Below are 13,499 nucleotides of genomic sequence, written 5' to 3'. Positions count from 1 at the left end.
AGCCAATATGAAATCAGGATTATACAGTGACAGGGAAACATCTGATATAATCTTCAACATTATGCACTCACTCTGGCTGTGCAGCTCCTGCTCTGTTGAAAACCATTTCTTTGTAGCTCTGTTCAGTTTCTGTTGAAGCTTCCCCACCTCCTTTACATGCCCAAACTCAGTCTTGTCCAGTGCATCCTGCAGAATCTCCACTTTCTCCCTGGCACTCTGAAGACCTGAGGGTCTGGATGTTCTTCTCAAAGGAAGCCAGGTTCTGTTGCAGAGACTGGGTCCTCTCTTGGGAGTCCCCAAGGATTTTCTGCAGACTTTGGCCTCTCTTCTCAGACTCCTCCAGGTCCTGCTGAAGGGACTGGAGCTTCTTCTCAGAGACCCAGAGGATTTTCTGCACACTCTGAGTCCTCTCATTGGAGCCCATGAGATTGTGCTGCAAAGATAGGACCTGTCCCTCAAACTCCTTGAGTTTCTGCTCCATGGAGTATACTTTGTCCTCAAACAGCCTGAGGCTCTGCTGGAATGTGATCTGGGAGCTCTTGTTCTCCTGCTTAGCAGAATGGAGGGATAGGTGGAGGCTCTTGATCACAGTCTCTTGTCGGCTCTTGGTATCTCTGAACTCCAATGTTATGGCATCGTTCTCAGAGAGTAGGCGCGTAAAGTCGGATGAGATCAGGTAGCTCTGCACGTCATCCTTCAGTCAAACACAGCACAAAGAATAAATACAGGATGGTCACACATGACTATGAATATCATCAATTAGATTCAGCTGTGGGACAATCATTTTTTTGAAGCTCATTTCCTGGTGGGTTTTTTTTGTCTATTATGTCGAACAATGAAAATTCCACACACATTTCTTTCTCCAACTTTTTTATTTATTATTTTGCTTATTAAACTTGGCTGGCCAAATAAAACCATGCTGCCAGTTGGGGAACCTTGTCCTATAGCCTTACATCATAGGGCGGCGCACAATTGGCCCAGCATCATCCGGGTTAGGGTTTGGCCAGGGTAAGCCGTCATTGTAAATAACAATTTGTTCTTAACTGACTTGCCTAGTTAAATAAAGGTTAAATAAAATAAATGTAAAAAACATCAAAAACCACAGTCCTAAATCAAAAAGGGAAACACTTCAGTACCTACCCATTTTTTTTGTAAACGCTAATTTCAAAAGGAACTCTTGGAGGGAGGGGGTATGTAAGATAATGTGTTTGTCCTGCTGGTCTTTCCTGTGACAGCTATCCTCCAATGCTGATGACTTAGTCACCAATTTGCATGCATCTGAATGAATTTGATCCAAAATAAGCTGAGAACATAAAACATAACACGCTTTTGTTTTTCTGGCAGATTCCCACAGCAGAACACAGAGCCATGGCCAACTACTGGATACTAAAAGAAAACCATAAAAACAATTTAAACAGTGATTTGCAACTATGCATCATCAATCATTATCATACTGCACCTTCATGTGGGCATGGACCATGGCTTCAACTTCTTTGTATGACATTTTGGACCTGTCTTTTTCATCACGAAGCTGTCTTGTTATATATAACATTGTAGAATTATAGAAAATAAAATAGTGAATTACACCCTTTAACATTTTATAAAAAAGAAAAATAGGAATTTGTTGAACCTGTCTCCAAAAAAAAGGCCCAAATCAAGACAGTGTTTGTCTTACCACTGGGTTGATTTCTCTCATCACTAAGAACTCCAGATGCTGGACTTGAGCATCTACTATTGCCTTCATTTGACATTTTGTCTCCAAGACCCTGGAACAAACCAGACACAGTTAAATAAGATATATAAAATACAAATATTTGCTAATGAACATGAGAGGACAACAAACCTTGCAAGACAGGTCCTCCCATGTGGGGAGAGTTTTAGTGAAGTCTCCATTGTCCATCATCATGTCAAAAGAGGGTGAAAAACCCTCACTATAGCTATATATTAAAAAACGAGACTTCTAAATCAACATTTTTAAACAAATTATGTATGTGCTAGATTTCAGTATTAAATGTGCTAGTCCTCAGTGGCAGTTCTGGGGGGGCAGTGCCCCTGTGACCCCCCCCCCTCCCCCCAGTTGAAATGGTCTAGAACCGCCACCGCTAGTCCTATAAATCATAAAATATCATTAGCTAGCTAACCTTTCAAAACGTAGCTCTGTTGTTCTCCAAGGAAACCTGATTTAGGATTTCAGCGTTCCATTCGTTCATTCCCGCCCTCTGGCTCTGGCACTTTGATCATGAGAACGTCTCAGTGACATAAATAGACACGTTGGTATTCGTTTTTTTTATTGACATGTAAATTAGGAGAATGACATACAATTGAATCATCCCAGCACTTTGACCGTTTATTTTAGTTACATTTGAGTAATTTATCAGACGCTCTTATCCAGAGCGATTTACAGTAGTGAATGCATTGACATAAATAGACATGTTGGTATTCGTTTTAAAAATGATTTTGTTTTACTTAATTTGTTTTTGCGCAACTTTTTATTGACATATAAATTAAGAAAAGGACATACAATTGAATCATCCCAGCGCTTTGACAGTTTCTTTTGGTTACATTTCAGAAATGTATCAGACGCTCTTATCTAGAGCGATTTACAGTACTGAATGTATACATTTTCTTACTGGTCCCCCGTGGGAATCAACCTAAAACCCTGGCGTTGCAAGCGGCATGCTTTACCAACTGAGACACACGGGACCAGACATTTGACAAGACATTTTAATGTCACTGGTGTCAGATATATAGCTCAATGTTTTAATGAAATGGCACTGTCACAGGGCATATTTTCTCTTATGTAAAACATTCAAGCAAAATACCAATGAGAAAATTCAATTTAAAAAGATAATCAAAATAAAGATTATATAGCCACAATATGGGCAGGTAACGGTGCAAACAACTGTTGAGAACATTTATTACATTTCATTAGAACAGACAAATTAAGGATCAATACTTATCAAAATATTTCATAAGAACCTCATAATTTTGACATAATAAAACCATGATTGCATAACATATTTAAACACTTTCCTACTATTCAATTGTATTGTTATAGCTGTAGGCCTCCTACTTAAAAGTGTAACCACCAGTCTAGTAATGAACTTCATTTGTGGTTTAGCATAATAATCAGCTCAGTTGACAAGTGACTCACTGGTAACCTCAGAAACGTTTCTGTAGTGATGAGGACCAACTACAGTAACATTTTCCTGAGTGTTGTTATGAAACATGTTCTTTACCTCCCTCATTCACCAGTACTGCTCAGATAAGATGTCATAAATCAAAGATATTTTTGAGTACTGTGCCTTGAACATCATGTTGCTATTCTCACCAATTGAAAAGTTGAATTCTATACTAAGCAGGTCAATATGCTTCTCTTAAAATGTATCTTCTGTGTGCTTTATTGCAAGCTAAGGGGAAAAGGCCACACGAAAATCAAGCACATCACAACGAAGATTGTTTTTCACAGCATACGCTGAACAGTAGCACGAGAGACACATGGAGGGAATACCCTGCTTGCCAACATCAGCTATATAGACATGGAATTACACAGACACACACAACTTTGGAAACATGGGCAAATACTCTATTTCATAGACATATAACTGCTTTATTGAGTCCAAACACACACACACCTATTTATGTATAGGTGTATAAATAGATGAATATACACAGATATACAGTGCATTTGGAAAGTATTCAGACCCCTTAACTTTTTCCACATTTTGTTACGTTACAGCCTTATTCTAAAATTGATTGTTTTTCCTCATCAATCTACACACAATACCTCATGATGACAAAGCATAAACAGGTTTCGACATTTTAGCAAATATATTAAAAATAAACAGAAATAACCTAAGTATTCAGCCCCTTTGTTCAAAATTGAGATCAGGTGCATCCTGTTTCATTGATCATCCTTGAGATGTTTCTACAACTTGATTGGAGTGACCAAGAACCCAATGGTCACTTTGAAAGAGCTTCAGAGTTCCTCTGTGGAGATGGGAGAACCTTCCAGAAGGACAACCATCTCTGCAGCACTCCACCAATCAGGCCAGACAGAAGTCATTCCTCAGTAAAAGGCACATGACAGCCCGCTTGGAGTTTGCCGAAAGGCACCTAAAGGACTCTGACCACGAGAAACAAGATTCTCTGGTCTGATGAATCCAAGATGGAACTCATTGGCCTGAATGCCAAGCGTCACATCTGGAGGAAACTGGCACCATCCCTACGGTGAAGCATGGTGGTGGCAGCATCATGCTGTGGGGATGTTTTTCAGTGGCATGGTCTGAGGGACTAGTCAGGATCGAGGGAAAGATGAACGGAGCAAAGTACAGAGAGATCCTTGATGAAAACCTGCTCCAGAGCGCTCAGGACTTCAGACTGGGGGCGAAGGTTCACCTTCAAACAGGACAGCCCTAAGCACACAGCCAAGACAACGCAGGAGTGGCTTCAGGACAAGTCTCTGAATGTCCTTGAGTGGCCCAGCCAGAGCTTGGACTTGAACCCGATCGAACACCTCTGGAGAGGCCTGAAGATAGCTGTGCAGCGACGCTCCCCATACAACCTGACAGAGAGGATGTGCAAAGAAGAATGGGAGAAACTCAACAAATACAGGTGTGCCAAGCTTGTAGCGTCATACCCAAGAAGACTCAACGCTGTAATCACTGCCAAGGGGGCTTGAACAAAGTATTGAGTAAAGGGTCTAAATAATTATGTAAATCTGATAGTTATTTTTTTTTAATATACACTTGCAAAAATGTCTAAAAACCTGTTTTTTCTTTGTCATTATGAGGTATTGTGTGTAGATTGAGAGATACATTTTGAAAAATATATTTTAGAATAAGGCTGTAACATAACAAAAAGTGGAAAAAGTCAAGGGGTCTGAATACTTTCCCAATGCACTAGACATATTTCTGATATGCATATTCATTTTTAAATCATGCTGTCTCTGTAAAGGACTCTCCCTAAGTGAGGGCACATAGCGATTTGAAAACACACACACACACACACACACACACACACACACACACACACACACACACACACACACACACACACACACACACACACACACACACACACACACACACACACACAAATACAGCTAAACTGTTGGAAGAACCCCTACTGATGTGCATGTACAGTAAAACTCTTCAGTTACAGATATCATACAGAGACAGCAGTGATTTATACACCATAAATAGAGCTGCATTTTGTCAGCTCATTAAAACATATGGTACAGAAATTCATGTGTTGCTCTTCATCTTTTCTTGCCGGCAGCAAAACATTTAATCAAATAAAAATAATATTCTCCAATTCAAATTGAAAATATATTTATATCTTTATATATGTATTTATAATTCTATATACACATTCTCAGGAGCACAACCACGGGATTGAACAAATTACTTGAAATGAATAAATACAACAGCACTAGAATGAAAAATCAAATCAATATTTTAATTTTAATGTCTATTTAAGGCAATTAAAAGTAACTTTACAACTACTGCACTGTAGAAAATATTGCTGCTATGGTCTCTTGATGACATTAACAACTGATTAACTGGCCACTGCACGTAAGTATTTTACAAGTTATGACACCTTGCCTCACACACAGACATACAAACACACCAACTTGAATTTAAAAAGCTAAGTGTGAAACAGAAAAAGAGCAATAAAAGTGTTAAAAATGTAACTTAAATCTTAAAACATGTAATCCACATAAAGACTAAAAAACATGAATCCTATGCCAGAGGATTGTGATAAAGACGTCACTTTCACATCTAATGATGGTTAATACATAAAGTGCAGCCTGAATTCCCTTTCTGATTAACACTTACTAAATAACAGAAGTATGAATTAATTCTGGCCATGATATGATATTGTTATTTGTCCTAAGTAATCCAATCCATTAGCCTAAGGTCACTAGCCTGGCTGATCTGACTCAAGTGACTCACAGCAAGGGAGAGCTGTGACACACTGGTCTGGAAAGGAGGCCATTGTAAATGCAGTATTTGCGCAGAGATGTGCTCCTGAATGTACTGATGAGTTTTGATTAGTTCTTAGTTTTTTTTCTTTATTTTTTTTCCTGGAGAGGTTGAGCCCTCATGTTGTTTGGATTTGAAAATTCAACAGTTGTATTGGATATCTGTGAATGGCTGTCCATGTGGGTGTTGGAATGAGAAAAATACAGAAGAGAACCAATCAGTAAAACAAGCACATCCCCTTCCTTATCGTCGCATCGTGCCGACGTCAAAATAGCCTTTCCAGACTCTGAAGTCAGGAGGACTTTGAGTTAGCCTACTAGCCTGGCTAATACCCATGTCCAGTGGAGCTCAAATCCAGAGCCAAAAATGTGATTGCTAAACTGTTGGCATTTCATTTCATATTAAGAGAACTCAATAACTCATTATGCTTGGAATTTGTTGTTGTTGTTGCATTTATCCAAAAGCTGGGTGGTCCTGGAAGACATTGTAATGATGTAGGATTCTGAAATGATAGACAATGTCTCAACATTAGTTGGTGTTGCGATGATCTGGTTTTGAGGCTTGGAGACTCATGAGAGGTGCATTCAGCAGGAGTGTATGGGAAGTGTAGCAATACTGTGATAGAAATGTTAAAATAAATACTTGACAACTAAAAAATAAACCTGTCAAATAATACAGTAGGCTTATAAATACGCACAAAATCATGTTTTGTGAAACACAGTCTAGCAATCATTTTTTCTGTTTATGAAAATAAATAAAGTGGTGAAAAAAGTTCAGAAAATAAAGAAACTAAACTAAAAACAAAGAAAAAGCAAACAATATAAATTAACATGATATCAATAAAATATATGTGACCATTTGACTTAATCAACCGTTGGGAATGTGTGGCGAGTAACAGAGACGACCCAACGCCCCTGTTCTCATGGGGCATGCTAGACGTAGCATAGCCATTTGAGGCCCTGTTTTTATCATGGTAGGGTCATTTTTGGTTGAGGTGGGGGTGAAAGGAGAGGAATGGATCATATCATCAACACAATGATAACGGGATGTCTAGGGGGGGTTTCCTCACAGTATTTCGTCTGTTCTGCTTTTGTATCCATGGTTTAAAATACAGGTCGGGACTGGAATCATTCTGCTGCCTGCCACTCAAAGGCCTGGGGATCAATCTGATGGCTCCTCTCTCCACAGAGTCATTCACCTCTCAGCTCTATGGAGGAGTGTTTACTGTTGGTGGAAGAAAAAAAAGAAAGAAAGAAAGAAAGAAAGAAAGAGAGAGAGAGAAAGAGAGAAAGAAAGAAAGAGAGAAAGAAAGACAGAAAGAAAGAGTGAGAGAAAGAGAGAAAGAAAGAGAGAAAGAAATAAAGACAGAAAGAGAGAGGGAGAGAGACAGAGAGAGAGAAATTGTAAGGGGAATAGAGGTTGTAAATATTTGGCATATATTCATGCCAATAGTGTCAAATAAAATCTATTAATTCCCCCACAGCACTGTATAACTAGGGTATAACCCTTATCAAAGTACATTTATTCATCAAAGGTCTATATCAATCATTCACAAGGCAGGGAAGGGAGGACATAAACACAACAAATAGAGGGTAGAAAGAGAGAAATGTAGTATTTTTCCTCATGAAGATCAGCTCAACAAAACATTTTCATGACTGTTTGTATTCATCTATGTCGAGACAAACCCTAAGAGACAGTCTCCTTCCACTAAGCACTGTAATGCCATGTCCCACAGGCTCTGCTTCCACTCATTCTGCTGGCAGTGGCAGCTCCTGTCTCATGGTGAGGTGGAAGTGACAGTTGTATGTGTGTGTGTCTTCTCTATGGGAAATAATGGGCCAGGGGTGGAAGTGACACTCCATTCACAGCTACTTCCTCCTTGGCATAAACCAGTGCAGTGGACTTTGACGAAGGGTCAGCCAGCCTGCTAAAGCTCTGAGCTTCTACTACTACTACAGATTAGATTTCTTAAAATACCACGGACTAAAATCAAATCAAATCAAAGTGTATTTGTCACGTGCCCCGAACAGTGAAATGCTTACTTACAGGCCCTAACCAACAGTGCAATTAAAAAAAATAGGTATTAGGTTAACAATAGATAAGGAAATAAAAAAACAACAGTAAATAATAACAGTAGTGAGGCTACATACAGTAGTGAGGCTATAACAGTAGTGAGGCTATATACAGTATATACAGTAGTGAGGCTATATACAGTAGTGAGGCTACATACAATAGTGAGGCTATATACAGTATATACAGTAGTGAGGCTATATACAGTATATATAGTAGTGAGGCTATATACAGTATATACAGTAATGAGGCTATATACAGTATATACAGTAGTGAGGCTATATACAATAGTGAGGCTACATACAATAGTGAGGCTATATACAGTAGTGAGGCTATATACAGTAGTGAGGCTATATACAGTAGTGAGGCTATAACAGTAGTGAGGCTATAACAGTAGTGAGGCTATAACAGTAGTGAGGCTATAACAGTAGTGAGGCTATAACATTAGAGAGTCTATAACAGTAGTGAGGCTATATACAGGCACCGGTTAGTCTGACTAATTGAGGTAGTACGTACATGTAGTTATGGTTAAAGTGACTATGCGTATGCTAAACAGAGAGTAGCAGTAGCGTAAAAGAGGGGTTGGTGGGTGGCAGAACACAATGCAGATAGTCTGGGTAGCCATTTGATTACCTGTTTAGGAGTCTTACAGCGTGGGGGTAAAAACTGTTGAGAAGCCATTTGGTCGTAGACTTGGCACTCCGGTACCCCTTGCCATGCGGTAGTAGAGAAAACAGTCTATGACTGGGGTGGCTGGGGTCTTTGACAATTTTTCACCTGGTCTGGTGTAGAGGTCCTGGATGGCAGGCAGCTTAGCCCCAGTGATGTACTGGGCCGTACGCACTACCCTCTGTACTGCCTTGCGGTCGGAGGCCGAGCATAGTGAGTGATACTCTCAATGTTGCAGCTTTAGAACCTTTTGATGATCTGAGGACCCATGCCAAAACCTTTTAGTTTCCTGAGGGGGAATAGGCTTTGTCATGCCCTCCTCAGAACTGACTTGGTGTGCTTGGACCATAACTGTCTTGGTGATGTGGACACCAAGGAACTTGAAGCTCTCAACCTGCTCCACTACAACCATGTCCATGTGAATTAGGGCGTGCTCTGCCCTCCTTTTCCTGTAGGCCACGATCATCACCTTTGTCTTGATCGCATTGAGGGGGAGGTTTTTGTCCTGGCACCACACTTCCAGGTCTCTGACCTCCTCCCCATAGGTTGTCTCATCGTTGTCGGTGATTAGGCCTACCACCGTTGTGCATGATTAAGACCGCAGCTTGTTGCGGTCTAAGTACCAGCATCGGTTTGTGGTGGAAAATAGACAGCTGCAAAAAATATAGAGGAACTCTCTTGGTAGATAGTGTGGTCTACAGCTTATCATGAGATGAGGTTTTGTTCGCCTGAGGTAGAGTATCTCATGATACGTTGTAGACCACACTATCTACCAAGAGAGTTCATCTATATTCTTCGTAGCTATCTATTTACCACCACAAAACGATGCTGGCACTCTACCTCAGGCGAGCAGTATTAGATTTTGCGCACCAGCTGTTACTGACAAATAGACACAGACCACCACCCCTTGTCTAACCAGAGGCAGCTGTTCTGTCCTGCCGATGCATCGAAAACCCAGCCAGCTGTATGTTATCCACGTCGTCGTTCAGCCATGACTCGGTGAAACATAAGATATTACAGTTTATAATTAATTACCTGTTGGTAGGATAGTCTTGATCAGAGCACATCCAGTTTATTATCCAATGATTCTACATTGGCCAATAGGACGGATGGTAGAGGCGGGTTACCCACTCGCTGACGAATTCCCACAAGGCAACTGGACCTGCATCCCCTGTATTGGAGTCTTTTCTTCATGTGAATGATGGGGATTTGGGCTTGATCTGGTATCTTGAGTAAATCTTTTGCTTTTGAAACGCTAAAGAAAAATCTTTGTCCAGTACGAGGTGAATAATCACTGTCCTGATATCCAGAAGCTCTTTTTGGCCATAAGAGACGGTGGCAGAAACATTATGTACAAAATAAGTTACAAAAAAATGCAAAACCCTCCCACAAAATCGCACAATTGGTTAGGAGCCCGTAAAATGGCAGCCAGCTCCTCCAGCGCCATATTGTGTGTAGATTGATGAAGAATATGGCTGTAACATAACAATTTGTGAAAAAAGTCAAGGGGTCTGAATACTTTCCGAATGCACTGTACGTACCAGCATTGGTTTGTACCAGCATCGGTTTGGCGGCAGGTAGCCTAGTGATTAGAACGTTGGACTAGTAACCGAAAGGTTGCAAGATCAAATCCCTGAGCTGACAAGGTAAAAATCTGTTGTTCTGCCCCTGAACAAGGCAGTTAACCCACTGTTCCTAGGTAGGCCGTCATTGAAAATAAGAATTTGTTCTTAACTGACTTGCCTAGTTAAATAAAGGTTAAGCAAATGTGTGGGGTACAGAGATGAGTCAGTCATTAAAAAATCATGTTAAAAACAATTTTATTGCACACAGAGTGAGTCCATGCAATTTATTTTTACTCCTGAACTTATTTAGGCTTGTCATAACAAAGGAGGGGAATACTTATCGACTCAAAACATTTCAGTTTAAAAAAAAAAGATTTGTAAATCCACTGACATTATGGGGTATTGTGTGTCGGCCATTGATAAAAAAAATCTAAATGCAATCTATTTTAAATTCAGGCTGTAACAAAATAAAATGTGGAATAAGTCCACGGGTATGAATACTTTATGAAGGCACTGAATGTGTACTAAAGTAGTCAAAAATGTAGTATTTGATTCCATATTCCCAAGCATGCAATGTGGTTCTACAAACTTGTTGGATATATTTGCTGTTTGTTTTGGTTGTTTCAGATTATTTTGTTCCCAATGGAAATTAATGGTAAATAATGTATTGTGTCATTTGAGTTACTTTTATTGTAAATAATAATATCATATGTTTCTAAACACTTCTACAGTCGTGGCCAAATGTTTTGAGAATGACACAAATATTAATTTCCACAAAGTTTGCTGCTTCAGTGTCTTTAGATATTTTTGTCAGATGTTACTATGGATACTGAAGTATAATTACAAGCATTTCATAAGTGTCAAAGGCTTTTATTGACAATTACATGAAGTTGATGCAAAGAGTCAATACTTGCAGTGTTGATCCTTCTTTTTCAAGACCTCTGCAATCCGCCCTGGCATGCTGTCAATTAACTTCTGGGCCACACCCTGACTGATGGCAGCCCATTATTTCATAATCAATGCTTGGAGTTTCTCAGAATTTGTGGGTTGTTGTTTGTCCACCCGCCTCTTGAGGATTGACCACAAGTTCTCAATGGGATTAAGGTCTGGGGAGTTTCCTGGCCATGGACCCAAAATATCGATGTTTTGTTCCCCGAGTCACTTAGTTATCACGTTTGCCTTATGGCAATTTTACCTTTATTTAACCAGGCAAGTCAGTTAAGAACAGATTCTTATTTTCAATGACGGCCTGGGAACAGTGGGTTAACTGCCTGTTCAGGGGCAGAACGACAGATTTGTACCTTGTCAGCTCGGGGGTTTGAACTCGCAACCTTCCGGTTACTAGTCCAACGCTCTAACCACTAGGCTACGCTGCCGCCCCAATGTGTTCCATCATGCTGGAAAAGGCATCGTTCTTCACCAAACTGTTCCTGGATGGTTGGGAGAAGTTGCTCTCAGAGGATGTGTTGGTACCATTCTTTATTCATGGCTGTGTTCTTAGGCAAAATTGTGAGTGAGCCCACTTCCTTGGCTGAGAAGCAACCCCACACATGAATTGTCTCAGGATGCTTTACTGTTGGCTTGACACAGGACTGATGGTAGCGCTCACCTTGTCTTCTCTGGACAAGCTTTTTTCCGGATGCCTCAAACAATCGGAAAGGGGATTCATCAGAGAAAATTACTTTACCCCAGTCCTCAGGAGTCCAATCCCTGTACCTTTTGCAGAATATCAGTCTGTCCATGATGTTTTTCCTGGAGAGAAGTGGCTTCTTTGCTGCCTTTCTTGACACCAGACCATCCTCCAAAAGTCTTTGCATCACTGTGCGTGCAGGTGCACTCACACCTGCCTGCTGCCATTCCTGAACAAGCTCTGTACTGGTGTTGCCCCGATCCCGCAGCTGAATCAACTTTAGGAGACGGTCCTGGCGCTTGCTGGACTTTCTTGGGCGCCCTGAAGCCATCATCACAACAATTGAACCGCTCTCCTTGAAGTTCTTGAGGATCCAATAAATGATGGATTTAGGTGCAATCTTACTAGCAGCAATATCCTTGCCTGTGAAGCCCTTTTTGTGCAAAGCAATGATGATGGCACATGTTTCCTTGCAGGTAACCATGGTTGACAGAGGAAGAACAATGATTCCAAGCACCACCCTCCTTTTGAAGCTTCCAGTCTGTTATTCGTACTCAATCAGCATGACAGAGTGATCTCCAGCCTTGTCCTGGTCAACCCTCACACCTGTGTTAACGAGAGAATCACTGACATGTTGTCAGCTGGTCCTTTCGTGGCAGTGCTTTTTTTTTGGGGGGGATTCAGTTCATTTGCATGGCAAAGAGGGACTTTGCAATTAATTGCAATTCATCTGATCACTCTTCATAACATTCTGGAGTATATGCAAATTGCCAACATACAAACTGAGGCAGCAGACTTTGTGAAAATTAATATTTGTGTCATTCTCAAAACTTTTGGCGACGACTATACATTAAGGTGGATGCTACCATGAGTATGGATAGTCCTAAATGAATTGTGAATAATAATAAGTGCGAAAGTTAGACGCACAAATATCATACCAAGAGATGCTAACCCTCTCATCATAACAATAAAGGGGAGGCTATATTTGTGCGTTATTGGCATTCAAGCAGGCATATATTTGACCGGTATGACGTAGCACTGTGATAAAGTCTCTCACTACAATGGAAGTTAATAGGAAAATGACTTTTACATCATGAAAACGCATATCATACATGTCATATTTTAATCATAGGCTGATATCATACCTCGGGAGGAGATCTTCTCTCGAATTAGACATGGATCATATTTTTTGCAATATTCCTACCTCGAGAAATGTGTAATTTAATGGAGGGTCTAGCACATTTTTCCTATTTGTCTGCCTCTTTAGTCCAGGGTGCATTGCATGGTTCCGTTGTCAGAGATATTATACAAAAGAGATAGGAATCCAATGAAAAAATGAACATATAATGCCCCACCGAGCAGACTGTCGACCAATTGCGTTAAAGTTGTCATGCTGCATCACGTGGTTGCTAAAATAATCATCACGCAATCCCTTCTCAAAGTCAATGTGAATGTCAAGAGAAACGTGCCTATTTTCCTCAAAGAAAACACATTATTGTGTTTCAGAGAGGAACTGTACAAATCAAATGTAATAGCTATTTATTTGCTTTACTTATTTGCCATTCACCTGACCAACTG

The 13,499-nt window shown here is 40.3% G+C and overlaps 1 protein-coding gene across 5 annotated transcripts in view; it reads right to left on the bottom strand.

Moving 5' to 3' along the window:
• Positions 1–2,271: 2,271 nt before the first annotated feature.
• Positions 2,272–13,499, bottom strand: part of LOC118373934 (phosphatidylinositol 4-phosphate 5-kinase type-1 gamma-like) — an 88,714-nt gene continuing 77,486 nt past the window's right edge. For all 5 annotated transcript variants that reach the window (XM_052475110.1, XM_052475108.1, XM_052475111.1 and 2 more), the window contains one exon: positions 2,272–7,211. Coding sequence is in view for 4 of the 5 variants with exons in the window: in XM_052475108.1 (XP_052331068.1) it covers positions 7,209–7,211 (3 nt within the window). In the remaining variant the exon portion in view is untranslated. The remainder of the gene's footprint in view (positions 7,212–13,499) is intronic.

Source organism: Oncorhynchus keta, chromosome 22, assembly GCF_023373465.1.
Source record: "Oncorhynchus keta strain PuntledgeMale-10-30-2019 chromosome 22, Oket_V2, whole genome shotgun sequence".
Taxonomy (NCBI): Eukaryota; Metazoa; Chordata; class Actinopteri; order Salmoniformes; family Salmonidae; genus Oncorhynchus; species Oncorhynchus keta.
The sequence above is the reverse complement of the archived record's forward strand: the minus strand, read 5'-3'. Positions and strand labels throughout refer to the sequence as shown.